Source organism: Lepidothrix coronata, unplaced genomic scaffold, assembly GCF_001604755.1.
Source record: "Lepidothrix coronata isolate B3197 unplaced genomic scaffold, Lepidothrix_coronata-1.0 Scaffold19, whole genome shotgun sequence".
Taxonomy (NCBI): domain Eukaryota; kingdom Metazoa; phylum Chordata; class Aves; order Passeriformes; family Pipridae; genus Lepidothrix; species Lepidothrix coronata.
In genome coordinates, this window is record NW_016690199.1 from 7,404,832 (window position 1) to 7,417,996 (window position 13,165).

The following is a 13,165-nucleotide window of genomic DNA, read 5'->3' on the forward strand; positions in this document are numbered from 1 at the left end:
AGCTTCAAGAATGCTCTGGCATAAGAATCTGCAGAGGTTCTCTCTCTTTTCTTAGTCAGTGATACAGCTGGACTGTGAATCTCCTTACAGACTTGGAGGCTGAACCACAAGCCCAGTAGGCTCCAGTGAGAGGTTTCTGGGAGGGTCTGGAACAGAATTTAGTTTCTCTGATGGATTTGTGGTTTGGGCGTGCACAATATGGGGTTGGTGGAATGGGGAGGGGACTGATGGCGTGTGGGAACAGTAAGCTCTGAGAAGTGCATTGGTCCCATCACTAATACCACCAAATATTTGGCACTGATGTGCTTGAAATGGAGGAGCAGGCAAGGGCTGAAAGGGGAATGTGTTCAGTGGTGCTTCAATACTGCTGTCTGCACAGAGGTCACAAAGGAATAGCTCTTGTTGCTGTTTCCCCAGTGGGAGGGGGCCTGAATATGGGGGTACTTGGCACTGGCCTCCCATGAGGGATGCAAAAAGCTTTACCAGGATCCTCTCAGGACACTGCAGTCCCAGAATCATCCTGGCAGCAGAGATAGGGCTGTTGTTTCCAGGGCTGAACTTATCAGAGATCCATGCTACAACAGTCTTGAACGTTCTGAACAGCCACAGTGATCTGCAGAGAAGCAAAAGCACCAGCTTGCCAAAGAAGCATTGGATGGGTCACACAGGGCTCCAAGCCTCTGCTTCCCTAGGACTTTTGCTACTTAAAATGTATCTTGGAGAAGTATCTTTGGGCCTTGAGGGTGCAGTGGTCAACAAACCCTGTGCATAGGGAAGACAGGTGCTTGCTCCAAGTGCTTTGGAGCTCAGAGTCCTGACCTGGACGCCTCCCCTCCCCCCACCTAAATTAGACTGGTGATCTCACCACTGAGCAGCTCTTCTTTTTAGTGGGGTGGCTGTGGTTGTGGCTGAAGCAGAAAGGGGTATGCTATTTCTCAACAACTTTATTATAAATTTTAATGGCATCCTCTTTGGTGATTTCTGAGCTGTCTTGTAGCACCATTCATTTATATAATTGTGTGGTGCCTCAGCCACATGTCTGAAGTTGAAGACTGAACCATCTCTGAGCTACCAAACACTGTGAAAACCTAGCAAGTGGAAAAGCCATATGTCCATACAAAGATGGTGTCTTTGAGATAACCAGACAGGGAGAGGAAACTGAGACTGATGCATGCCCCCAAACCCACCATATTGCTTTTTGCCTATATGGACAGTTTCTTCTTCTTGGGATGTAACCAGATTAACCTTGCTATTATTGTCTGTCAGGGTGCTGAGTCAGTTGTGTTCCCATGGCTGTGAAAATGTCAGCTATAGGGAACAGGAAGGGCATGGGTTTCTGCAGTGATGGATGTCTTCAGATTAACTGAGTTAGAGTGCTGGGGTGCAGCTGTGGTAATTCTTACCCAGTTTCCAAATGCATCTGTTTTAGGCATGAGGAATCCCCTCCATCTGTGCAATTTCACCTATTGCCTTAATGCTGACTTCTCGAGATTTCCCCTGCCCTCCTGCTCTTCTTCCAATCTCATATCTCTGATCTCTGGTTCCCTCTCCCCTGAGTTTCACCTCAGCTGGTTTCCTGCTGGGCAAAATACACATCCTCCTCTTTCTTCCCATTCCCTCCCTTCTCCCAGTGTTGGCAGCTTTCCAGTATAGTAACCTTGACCTTATCTCCAATTCCTTCCATTTCCTCCCCTTCAGCTAACAGTATCGGTGAACTCTGCCCATTTTCCTCTCCTCCGTCCTCCAAAGGCTGGCCGTGCATCCTGCTGGATATGTTGTCATTTCTTTCCTTGCTGACTGCAGTCCTGTCTGTTCTGGCCTCCTTTATGTGTGCCACTGTGCAGGAAGCTGATAGGAGTCTGGCTGAAGCTTTTTTTTTTGTGGACCACACTGAAATCAGTGGGAATGAAGCACCAACCCCCTTTAAAAAATGCCAGCTCCTTGTGTCTCCAGAAAGAGCCTTTCCTAAGGGCGCAGCTGCACAAAAACACTAAGTGCAGTCATAAATATTAAGCCAGCCTTAGCAAGGTGGTTGCTTTTTCTGGTTGCATCCTACAGTTGCAAAGAGCAGGAATGTTGGTGAGATCCTTGCTTGCTCCCCCATTTTCTTTGTGTGCATGTTTGGCCTTTTGTAGCAACAGCCTGGCATGGTGGTGAGGTCTCTGTGGCTTGGGGCACAGCAGGCAGTGGCATGGCTGTGTGGTGCACTTGCCATTGCTGACGACTGCACTCAGCAATTTGGACATCTGTTTCAGTTGGCTGGGGGTTTTGGCTTCCAAGCTAAGGATCAAGGATCATGCCTATTTTAGAAATGAAGTAATCTGTCACTTTGACTGCAAGTTTTGGGTCTACCTCTTTTGCTGCATCCTTCATTCTTTAACATTATTTTTCCCTTCTTCAGTCAAATCCTCTACCTGTGTTCACAGGCTGCTCAATTGATTGGCCTTGTGTGATTTCAACCACTTGTCTGAGAAGAAGGGTGACCCTTTGAATGTTTTTTGTGTGATACAATATATCCAGTGCATCACTGTGCTTGCAAGGATTACTTTTATCTTGTCAGTATGGTGATTGGTTAGGTATGATCAAGCTCTTTAGAAAACATTTCTCTCTAATCATTCTGGTTTCATTTGTATTCTGTAATAATTTTGAGAGCGATTGCGATCATAGAAGTGCTTTGTAGCTCATTAGTGACTTCAATTCTGTGAGGAGAAGCTAGTGCTGCCTGTCATACAGGAGACTTTCTGATCTACTCTGGTTTGGCCAGAAAACTGTATTTAAAATGTTGTCAACAGCAGTATCCAACAGAATTCCTTTTACTTTGTCAAATTACTCTCAACTCTGAAGAAATATTGGATGTTAGACCTTTCCTTGGTATTTCCTGTGATACTTCTGAAAAGGGCCATGGGGGAAGATCCATATCAAGTATCCATGGTGGCCACAAACTCATGAATATTCTGCTTTCAGTTGTCCTGATTCTGGTCATTGTTGGAAAGAAAGCAGCTTTCACGGTGAAATCAGAGTAATTACACCTGTATTGTTGTCTTTGACCTCTGTGAGATGCTGATTCTGAAAGGACTCTGTTGCATTTACCAGCCCTATGAGAAATTTTTAACCCATTTTGCAGTCTTAAGTTGCAGCCAGTTGTGGACTGGCTGGATCCAGCCCTTAGTGCTCTGTCCCCAGCCTCTGCCTTTTCTGTGTGATGTTATGGATGGGGTTGCTGAGGACATGTCCCCAGGTGGGCACAGCTCCAACAAGCTGTAACCCTCTGCCAGCAGGTCCAGAACCATGTGAGCGTCTCTGGGTTTCTCTGCTTTCCCAATCTGTTAAATAACCTTGGAGAATTATTGTGGGATTAGTAAGTCTAACTTTCCTTTTTCTGAGATGCCTTCCTTTCAGAAGGAAGTTTTTATATCACCAGCAAATCAGTTCATGAAGTTTGCTATTATGAGTAAATGACTGTTGGTCATGATGTGGGTTAAGCACAGATCAGTGGCCAGGGCTTGAAAGGCTCCATGCCCTTTTGTCTGTAGCCTAATGGATTAGCCCATATTTTTCTTTAATATATGCACACAAACACTTTTATTGGTAAAAAGGCCCCTACAACTTAAAACATTTGGAAGAATGAGAGGTGATGAAGTGCCCCTCCATTGGTCCTCCTTTACTGTGAGGGTGGTGAGGCGCTGGAACAGGTTGCTTAGAGCAGTTGTGGATGCTCCATCCCTTCCCTGCAAGTGTTCAAGGCCAGGCTGGATGGGGCCCTGAGCAACCTGATCTTGTGAATGGCATCCATGCCCATGGCAGGGGGGGTGGAACTAGATGACCTTTAAGGTGCCTTCCAACTCAAACCATTCTATGATTCTATTATTCTATGATTCTTCTGGCATAGCTAGCTTGCATAGAAGGCAAAATGATGAGACAAAGCATAAAACATGCTGTGTTTTTAAACAGGGAAAAGACGAGAATTGAGTGTCTCGTGTGTTGTATGTGAAAGCATTCCTGGGATGGTGCTACATGCCGCTCTGCCATCCTAATTTGCTTTCGGAGGCCCCCAAGTATAATAATTCTTTGTGTTTCCTAAAGGATGTGAAGACTAAATACAAGTTTGGTCAATGACTTCATTGTTGATTTCTCCCAGTGCTACAAAGCAATGCAAAAATATTAGGGACAGGCAGGGTGCATCTCATTGAATAAAGATATTGTGTCTCTCATAATCCAAACTGGATGCCTGTAAAAAAAGGAAAGCCCTATGAAAAGTGCTTACAAGGCTGGTTGGACAGCAAGAAATCTTTTGTAGAATGTAATTTCGGCATCTTTCCCAATGGGACCCTTCATGCAGGAGGACTGGCCAGCATTTTGGAAACAAACCCAACCAACATTAGGTTTGGACATCTGCTTGTTTTAAGGTTGCTTTCACAATTTTCTCTGTAGCTGAAGATTGGTACTTGATGTCCATGGGAAAACGTTGCCAGAGAAGCAATGAAGTTATGCCAACTGTTTCTTTCATAAATGCAGCTTCTTAGAAATGACTGTTTTAAGCTGGAAAATCATCTTGTTTGCCTTACTCCCTTGTCTAGAAGGATGACTAGTGTTTGATCTTGTCCTTGTACAAAGTTATCCTAAGGGAGCAAAAAAAATGTTTCTTGAATCAATTTAGCTTTAAACCAGGGTGATCTCCTGCCTGAATACATCTAGACTGAGTGATGGTACGCTTAAGTGGCATTAAATCAAGTGGCTTGTGAGGAAGGGGTGATGGTGTCTTTTGTCTTTGCAGGTAGATGAAGGGGATTGAATTTGAGACAAACCAGTGCTCAAATTTTTTGGATATTAAAAAATTAAAGCATATCTTTTCTTATTTCAACAGGGACCGGGTCGCATGACATCTGATCTTGCATCTTCTCCTGCAACAGGGTATGTCCCTGTTGGTCAGAAGCCAGAGGCTGTGGTGCATGCTATGAAGGTAAGGCTGTGCAGACCCCCACAACCAGGCAGTGCAGTGCCAGGTGGTGCAAAAAGCTGAGTGGCAGAACTGGGCATTTGCTCTTCTTGTGGAAACAACTGAAAATGGAAAGTTAGTACTCAGGCAGATTATTGGTAACCAGCACCTGTATCATGATGAATAATCATTGCTTCAAATAGTTGCAGAGCTAAGCAAGATTATGCACAGCTATTTTTTGGAGGTGAGAAGCCTCCAACAAAGGCTTCTGATGCTGAAGGTGCTGGTTACCCTTTCTTTTTATCAGTCCTTCATAAACTGAGTCTCTGAAGTGACAGTAGTGAACTAAATGCTGATGCCTGATGGCTTGCACAGCGTTGCAAACTCATGTGATACCTTTGTTTTTCTGACACTTTGTACTAATTTGTTTTTTATTACATTTAGTCATCCAAGCCCTGATGCAGTCCAGACTACTGCTGTGGGCTTTTTCTTCCCAAACTGTGGGGTTTGTACCTTTCTGTTCCTGCTCTTCATTGCATTTGGTGAGGTGGTGGTGAGGGATAGTATTAAGCAGAGTTGGCAATGTTTTTAAATTATAAGATCAAATACTTATAAATTGATTATGATCATATTCTGGGGAGAAATTAGGTTCTTATTCGCTTTAGGAATTACAGGACTGAATTTATTAGTAAGGGCAAGAAACATAAATGGTTTTAAGATGCAGTTTGATAAGCTTATGGAAAGGATTGGAAATTAATGAGGAAGATTCTTGGAAACTGAAAATTAGGTTTGGAAGGTCTGGTGCAATGACTCATATAAAGGAATTGAAATGAAGTTGGATGACTGGTTGTTTTCATGTATTATTAATCCCTCTACTTCAGAGCTTTGTTGATTCCTAGAAAGAGCTGGATGAAATTCTCTGCAATTTCATAATTTGGCCAGTGGGGTAAATTTGTCTGTCTTCAAGTGCCATGGCTTGAGTCAGGAAGCAGGTGAAATAGCAGTCACATCTCATGGGGCATAAATGAGCTCACGTGATGTGTCCTGCTCATTGACTTGAGGTTAAAAATATTCTCACAATTGAAGTGAGGAGGAAATTCTCCTGCAGGTCAGTGTGGAGGGATGAGAAGGCATTTAGTTTTTCATCCTATGGCCCATTTCCAAGGATCATCTGAAAACTGAAAAGACTGAGGAAACTGGTCATGGTCTGAATCTCTTCTTCTCCCTTGTGGCACAGTGAAATGTGGTGAGCTGGTGGTCTCCAGCTGCAGATTGGTTTTTTTGCCATAGCATGCTGTAGCATGTGGAGTGGGTCTTAGTTGCACCCTGCAGAACTGGGCAGTTTTTCCTGTGCCAGCCCTGTCATGTAGCTGGTCTACTAGCTTAGACCTAGCTGGTCTACTAGCTTAGACCCTCACCTCCTGTGATATGACCTTCCCTTGAGGAGGAGAAGAAAGCAGCCTACAAATGAGACTTTGTGCTTTGGCTATACCACATCGGATAATAGGGAAAGCCCTTCTTGGCTGTGAAAGGAAGTCCTTATGGCTCTAGCAGGTTAGCTCCTTACTGTAAGGAAAGGCAAGGAGAGATGGAAGGACCACGAAGATGATCAGAGGAATGCAGCACCTCTCCTATGAAGACAGGCTGAGGAAGCTCGAGTTATTCAGCCTGGAGAAGAGAAGGCTCCAGGGAGACCTTATAGCACCTTCCAGTACTATAAAGGGGGCTTATAAAAAAAGAGGGAGAGGGACTTTTAGGTCAGGTAATGACAGGACAAGGGGCAATGGTTTTAAACTGAAAGAGGGCAGGTTTAGATTAGATGTTGGGAAGACATTAATTAACTCAAAGGATGGTGAAGCACTGGAACAGGTTGCCCAGAAAAGTTGTGGATGCTCCATCCCTGCAAGTGTTCAAGGCCAGGCTGGATGGGGGGCCCTGAGCAACCTGATCTAGTGAATGGCATCCATACCAAACCATTCTATTATTCTGTGATTCTGTGAAGTTGGCTTCATTTGTCTTGTGGGATGCTTGCATGCAAGTCTGTCCAGAAGTGATGTGGCCGCCAGGACGCGGCTCTGTGCCCGCACAAAGGTCACTGAGGGACTGTGCACTCCACATGGATTTGCAGGGCTTCTGGATTGCTTCTGTCTGCACCCACCTATGTAATGTACCCCAGACTTTTTCCTTGGGATTTTCCAGCAGCTGAATGCTATCTATGTGGCTGAAGCATTGCCTGCAATTTACCATAAGTTCTTCCTTGAGCATGTTTAGGGTTTTCTTTATTTTTGCTTCTGAAATAGTTTTGTTTGTTTGCACCTACTAAATAAGGAGCAAGATGACAGGTTGGCACTTCTAACAGCTGTTTTTGCTAAGAAGAATAAAAGGTACATATGCTACAGCTCAGTATCTCACTGAACATCAAAGCACTTTTCTTAGGAACTGAGCAAACCTGCTAAAGACATGAGGAGGTGAGGAGGAGACAAATGTAAGAGAACGACATTTAGCCTATAACCCAGCTGCCCTCACAGCAGCAGCCTGGACCTCTTCCATGCTCACAGAGCCATCAAGCAGGTGATCATCACTCCCACTAATCATGGGTAAGGTAGGATTTAGCCTTCCAAAACTAGGGAAAAATCCTAGCAGGTCATATGGACTGTTCCACTGTTGAAGTAGGATGCTGTGTTCCCCAGTGCTTTGTTCAGCTGACTTATGAATCAACAAAATCAGTGAGGTTTGCACCCTTTGGAAATCATTCCTCAATCCCAGAGTGCTTTTTGTCGCAGAAATGAGTACCTCAGCTTTCAACTCCTCTTCCAACCTGCTATTACTGTCATTCGGACTCTTTGGTGGTGGTTTTTTGATTGTTGGTTTGTTTTTAAAATATGTTTATATTTTGGCCACGTGGGGCCAGTACAACAAGTCAGAAAGGAGGTGGATGTGATGGACCTGGTGATTTTGAGGTGACACTGCCTTGGTCACAGAGGTCAGTGCAGTCACAAAGAACACCTGAGATGTTCCTTATTTTATGTATTGGCAGGGAGAAAGCCAGATGAGCCAGCATGCTCATTGAGAGCAAGGTGCATGTTGTCTTCAGAAAGTTCCCTGGGTTGGGAAACATCAGAAATCACAGGAGGATGTACCCCAGTTTCTTAGACCCACACTGAATGCACAGTCCTGGAACTTTAGCTGAGCCATAGACAGCTGATGGGAAGGTATGTCCGTAGTCCCCAGTGGTGTAACTGGAGGAACATTAACCTGCTCCTTCTAAACAGACCAAGAGGCACCTGGCAGGATCTAAGAATGGCTGAAGCTGGGTCAGCACTAAGAAAAGGCCTTCCTGTCTTTCTTCAGGAGGTGATTTCAGTCTTCAGAGTGCATTTTCTTCCAACATGCCTTTCCAGGGTAGGCTGTTGAATTTTATCACCCCGAATCCCTTTTTCCCATACCCAAGATGCTAACACATCTTTACAAAGGGCCTACCCAGACATGGGGTGGGCCTGGGAAGCAGGATAGTTTCCAGAGTAAATGAGATTAGGAAATTAAGTACAAACATAACTTCCATCTGATCAACTTTCAGCTCCAGCTCTGCCTGGTTAACACTATTAAAAGACATTTCTACTGAAAGAAATACACTGTGCTACCTTTTCACACCTCATGGACTAAGGAGTGTGGCTTTAGTTTAAGCACAAGTAGTAGAAAACCAGTTTATTTTAGTCCACTGAGACTCCTGTGCCTGTAAGATGGATGGCTGTGTGAAGCAGAGGCTGGAGCTGATGTGATCTTTAACTAACCTAGACCATGGCTGTCCTTGACGCTTGCCCTGTGGACACAGCTGGTGCTGAGCTGCCAGCCAGGCAGCCCTGGCGCTCCACGCCAGGATGTGATTCTGCAGGCTGCTGGCTTTGCAGCCAGCATCGGAAGCACACAGACTCCAGACAAGCAAGTTCAATGTGTGAGTCCAGCTGAATCAATAATTAATTCCCTCCTCTTTAGCAAAATATAGATGCTCCCTTTGTCAGCACGTACATGCTTTTTGCATCCCTCTTGCCCTTCCTCTCCTCTTAGAAAGGATGTAGATAATTCTTATATGTGCAAAGATTGGTCTCAAGTGGGTTAAGGGCCCTAGGAGAATGACCTATTTTTGTTTGTAGCACAGTTCCAGTACAGCAAGATTGCTGTGCTGAAGCAGACCAGGGGATAATCTACCCTGGTATCCCATTTCATGGGATTCATCCCATTTCTTTGCTGTACACCTCAGCAAAGAGTGAAACCACCCTACCACTGCATCTAGCTCTGTACTTCCCTAGGAGGTATAGGAATATTTGTGCATACAACTACACGTGTCGTACATTTTCACATGCATATGGATGTGTTGTGGCGAATAAGACCATGTGCTGTGCTATTTGATGGCGTTGGGTAATTCCAGGAGCTCTGACCCTGCACACTGAGTTGACCACCTTGCTCACCAGTGGCAAAACCCTGGGTGAGGTATATAGAGGCAGCAGTAAAATCTGGAGGCAGTCCTGCACTGAGTTATGCCTAGCTTGTGCAATATGCCCATCCAGAGGAGCTCTCTGAATGCATGCTGACGTGATGGAGAGGTATTCTTTGGGTCAGTGTGTTTCCAGTGGGAAGTAAAGGCTGCCTTTAACCCCAGCCAGCCTCTGTTCTGTAATCTAGGGACCACCTGGCCACAGCTGGGCACTACCTCCCTGGAGGAGCTCTGTGGAGGTGGCCAGGATAGTATGTGCCCCAGGTGGGATGTGGCGGGCCAGGGCTGGCTCCCCCTTGAGCTGCTGTAGAGGTGCAGGGTGTGGGCAGCACATGGTGGGGCACAACAACCACATAGACCTGCTGCATCTTACCAGACTTGTGTGGCCTGGGAATCAGTGCCCAGAGAGCATGTCTCCAAGTGCTGTTTGAGGCAAAGAGGTTAAAAGTCACACTTCTGTTTCCAAACTTTGCCAAGCTGAAATCTAAGATAATAAGTCACAGGCAGGATTTTTCCACTATTTTTTTGCAGTGTTTTGAGCTGCTTTCACAGCACATTTACTTGTCTTCCCAAAGCAAATCTGCAGGTGTGGCCCAGCCACCAGGCTGAGTGGCATCCAGGAGCTCACAACATGACCACTGGATGTGTCACTCTGGCATGTCACTACTGCAGCTGTCCCCTCTCTACCTCTTCAAGGAAACCTGCTTCTTCCAAGATCTGGGAGTGCCCAGTGGAGATGCCCTCTGAGCCACAGAGTGGAGCCCCCTTGGAGAGTCTCAAATTCTTCTCTTGCTCCCTTTCAAGGGTTTCCTGTCCTTTACAGCCACGTCTCCATTTTTTCGCAGTGCTTTCATTTTAGGAATATAATGGGAAAAACCCCATAGTCACGAGCAGGAGGGAAAAGTATACCTCATTCCCCTAGAGTCTCCTGTGGGTAGGGTGCTGCAGGCATGTGCCTGGCATCACCACCGTGGGTGCAGTCTGGGGTCATCAGTATTTGCACCAGATGAACTCACTGAGCAGCTGGTGTTACTCTGTAGCTGTGTCTGCAATCCTGGGTGGAGGGGTGTGTGCAGGCAATGCACTCATGTGCCAGCTCTGGCCAAGGCCCTTACCTTTACATGTGTGCATTGTGAGTGGAAGTGGTGCTGATGGAGATTCAAGTAAAGCTCAGGGTGTTGAAGTGATCAGCTCCATCTTCAGAGGGTACCCGTGGCATAAGGAGATGGTGGCCCAGAATCATCCTGGCACTTAATGGGGATGGCACCTTCAGAGAGTTGCAGTCATCACGCAGGGGCCTGGGAGGCAGTAGTTTTTTTCCCCATCCTGTTTCCGTCCCCTTCACAGCCTGGCTGCAACCAGTTCAAAGGGGGAGTGGGAAAGAGCTGGGAATCACATAGGCATCTCAGGGTCAGAGGGTTCTATTATAACAGCCCAACTCTTGCTGTCACTGTGGGCCTACGAGGGGTTCCCTTGAGAAACTGAGTTAGAAACAATTTTCAGCCAAAAGGTGAGTGAAATTAGCCATGTTTGTTTAAGATCTGCAAATTCGTGGCTGATCGAAGACCACACACTTCAGCTGCACAGTGGGATTTTCAGTGGTACAAACCTTTGTTCCCTTCTTTCCCTGAAGGCCAAAACACCATCAGACCTAAAGGCTGCTGGCCTGGGCTCACTGCAGTTGCCCCATGACTTGAAATAGTAGGAGGGAGTAGAGTAGCCCTACTCCTGTGAAAGACAGGAAAGGAGGGAGCACAAATTGCTGGGGGGCTGCCTTGTTGGGGGGCTGCCTGGAACGTGGGGCTACCAGCAGCCTTCCTGGAAGAGATGTGCTTGTGAACACAGGCAATTTGCTGCCAATTGTCACATGGTCCCCCAGGACTGTGGCAGCAGCAACAACATGCAGGTGGTGGGACAGAGGCAGGACATCGCAGGGGAACAGGGAGGATGGAGGTGCTGAGCTTGGTGTCACGCTCGTCTTTGCTCGTCTTGAGGCTTTGTGAATCCTGCCAGTTTAAATACTTGTTAATGGTGTTCTCAGGGACACAAATAATTATTTGAGGATCGTAATGCTTTTTTAATATTGTTTTTTTGTAGGTCCTTGAGGTCCATGAAAATCTGGACAGGCAAATGCAAGACAATTATGAAGAAGACCTAAGTGAAAAGGAGAAGGCGATTGTTCGCGAAATGTGCAATGTAATAACTCCTCTCAGCAACTCTTCGGGTTCCTTTTGTGGTCATTTGTTAGAAGTATGGAGGAGCAGGGATCTGCTGTGTGTAAGCCTTGTGAGGCCTACAGGCACAAGGGAAGAGTGGAGGCTCTGCTGACCGCTGTTTTGGGTGTCTGTAACATGAGTGCCTTGTTCACTGCACGGAGCAGCCTTTGCTCAGCAGATAGTTCCCACTTTGCTGCCTTCAAGGCTGTGGAGTAGCTCTTGTAGCTGACCGAGATGTGCAAGGGGCTCTCCCTTGCAAGAGTCCTAGCAGTTGTCTCCACCTGTGCCGTTAGGGATGTGGTTTGGGCCAAGCAGCAATTGATTGCCATCTTTAAAGCCGAACAACTTGGATGGGTTTGAGCCTAAACCATAAGATAACATCAGAGGGAGAATTTTCTTGTTATGATAGGTGGGATGCTATTAGCACTGCCAATGTTTTGGGCAACCACACTGTTAACTGAGCTGGCCACATCCTGTATGGTGAGCGTTTGTACCAAACCACTGCTCTGAGGTGTCTGCTGGGTGTCTGCTGTCGTGGCATTGCCTCCAGCCTCAAAGCACCTTGGCCACTCCTGGCTTTGAACAAAGAGTTTGGGATTTCTGCTAGAGCACAGCCCGAGCTGCACGATGCCTACAGTTGGGGATGTGCTGTTCGACTGCCCACAGCAGGGAGGATGATGCTTATGGGCTTTCTTTTTTTAAAGCCCACGCTGAAGGTCAGCCCAAGTGGCATCATTTAGTGCCTCCCAGCAGCTGAGAGGAGCCTAATGCTCTGTTTTAAATTCTGAAATACACCTCAATCCTAAAAGGAGGGTAGAAAGAACACAAGTGCATCTTGCAGAGCTAAATCACTCCGAGCATCCTTGGCAAGGGCGGAGGCACTTCGCTTTGGTTGCTGGATCCCTATAAGCAAAGCCAAGACCAGAGTAAATGAGAGCCTGCTTTTTAGGATATTGATGCCACAGTCCCTTATAGCTATGCTAGGGGAAAGGTAATTTACCATAACTTCATCCTCCAGAATTGACTCGTTTCTATTTGTCTCTCATCAGCTGTTTTTTCTTTAAATATTCATTTTATGTAGATTCAAGGCAGTGTTTTGCAGTTTGTTTTTTTTTTTTAAATAGTCTCCCTTACCCCAGTGGCCCTAGAGGGATAAAATGTATGTTTTTAGAAAGTCATGTGTATATAATTTTAATCATTATCTTTTTCATTATCTTTTCTGTTCATGGTAGCATCTTTTCTGTGAGCATGGCAGGGTTGACCTTCCATTGAACTTAACTTCTGAATCTAGTGTATTTGTTTTATACTATTACCCCAGGCAAAAACGGTTCTAATTTCAAGAGGGACTAATTAGAAAAATGCATCAATGGTTTCTTTTCTTGGAAAGTGGTGCACAGATGCCATCCAGTGTCCCTGCTGAGAATTGCAGCCCAGATCCAGGAAAGGGCTGGTTTTGACTTCAATTGCAATTAAAAAATACTGCAATTCCTCAGAGGCTTTGATGTTTGGGTTTTTTTAATC

The 13,165-nt window shown here is 45.8% G+C and overlaps 1 protein-coding gene across 2 annotated transcripts in view; it reads left to right on the plus strand.

The window, feature by feature from the left end:
* Positions 1–13,165, plus strand: part of CCDC85C (coiled-coil domain containing 85C) — a 110,777-nt gene that overhangs the window by 93,816 nt on the left and 3,796 nt on the right. For both annotated transcript variants that reach the window (XM_017807568.1, XM_017807569.1), the window contains exons 4-5: positions 4,865–4,960; positions 11,526–11,624. In XM_017807568.1, the coding sequence (XP_017663057.1) occupies positions 4,865–4,960; positions 11,526–11,624 (195 nt within the window). The remainder of the gene's footprint in view (positions 1–4,864; positions 4,961–11,525; positions 11,625–13,165) is intronic.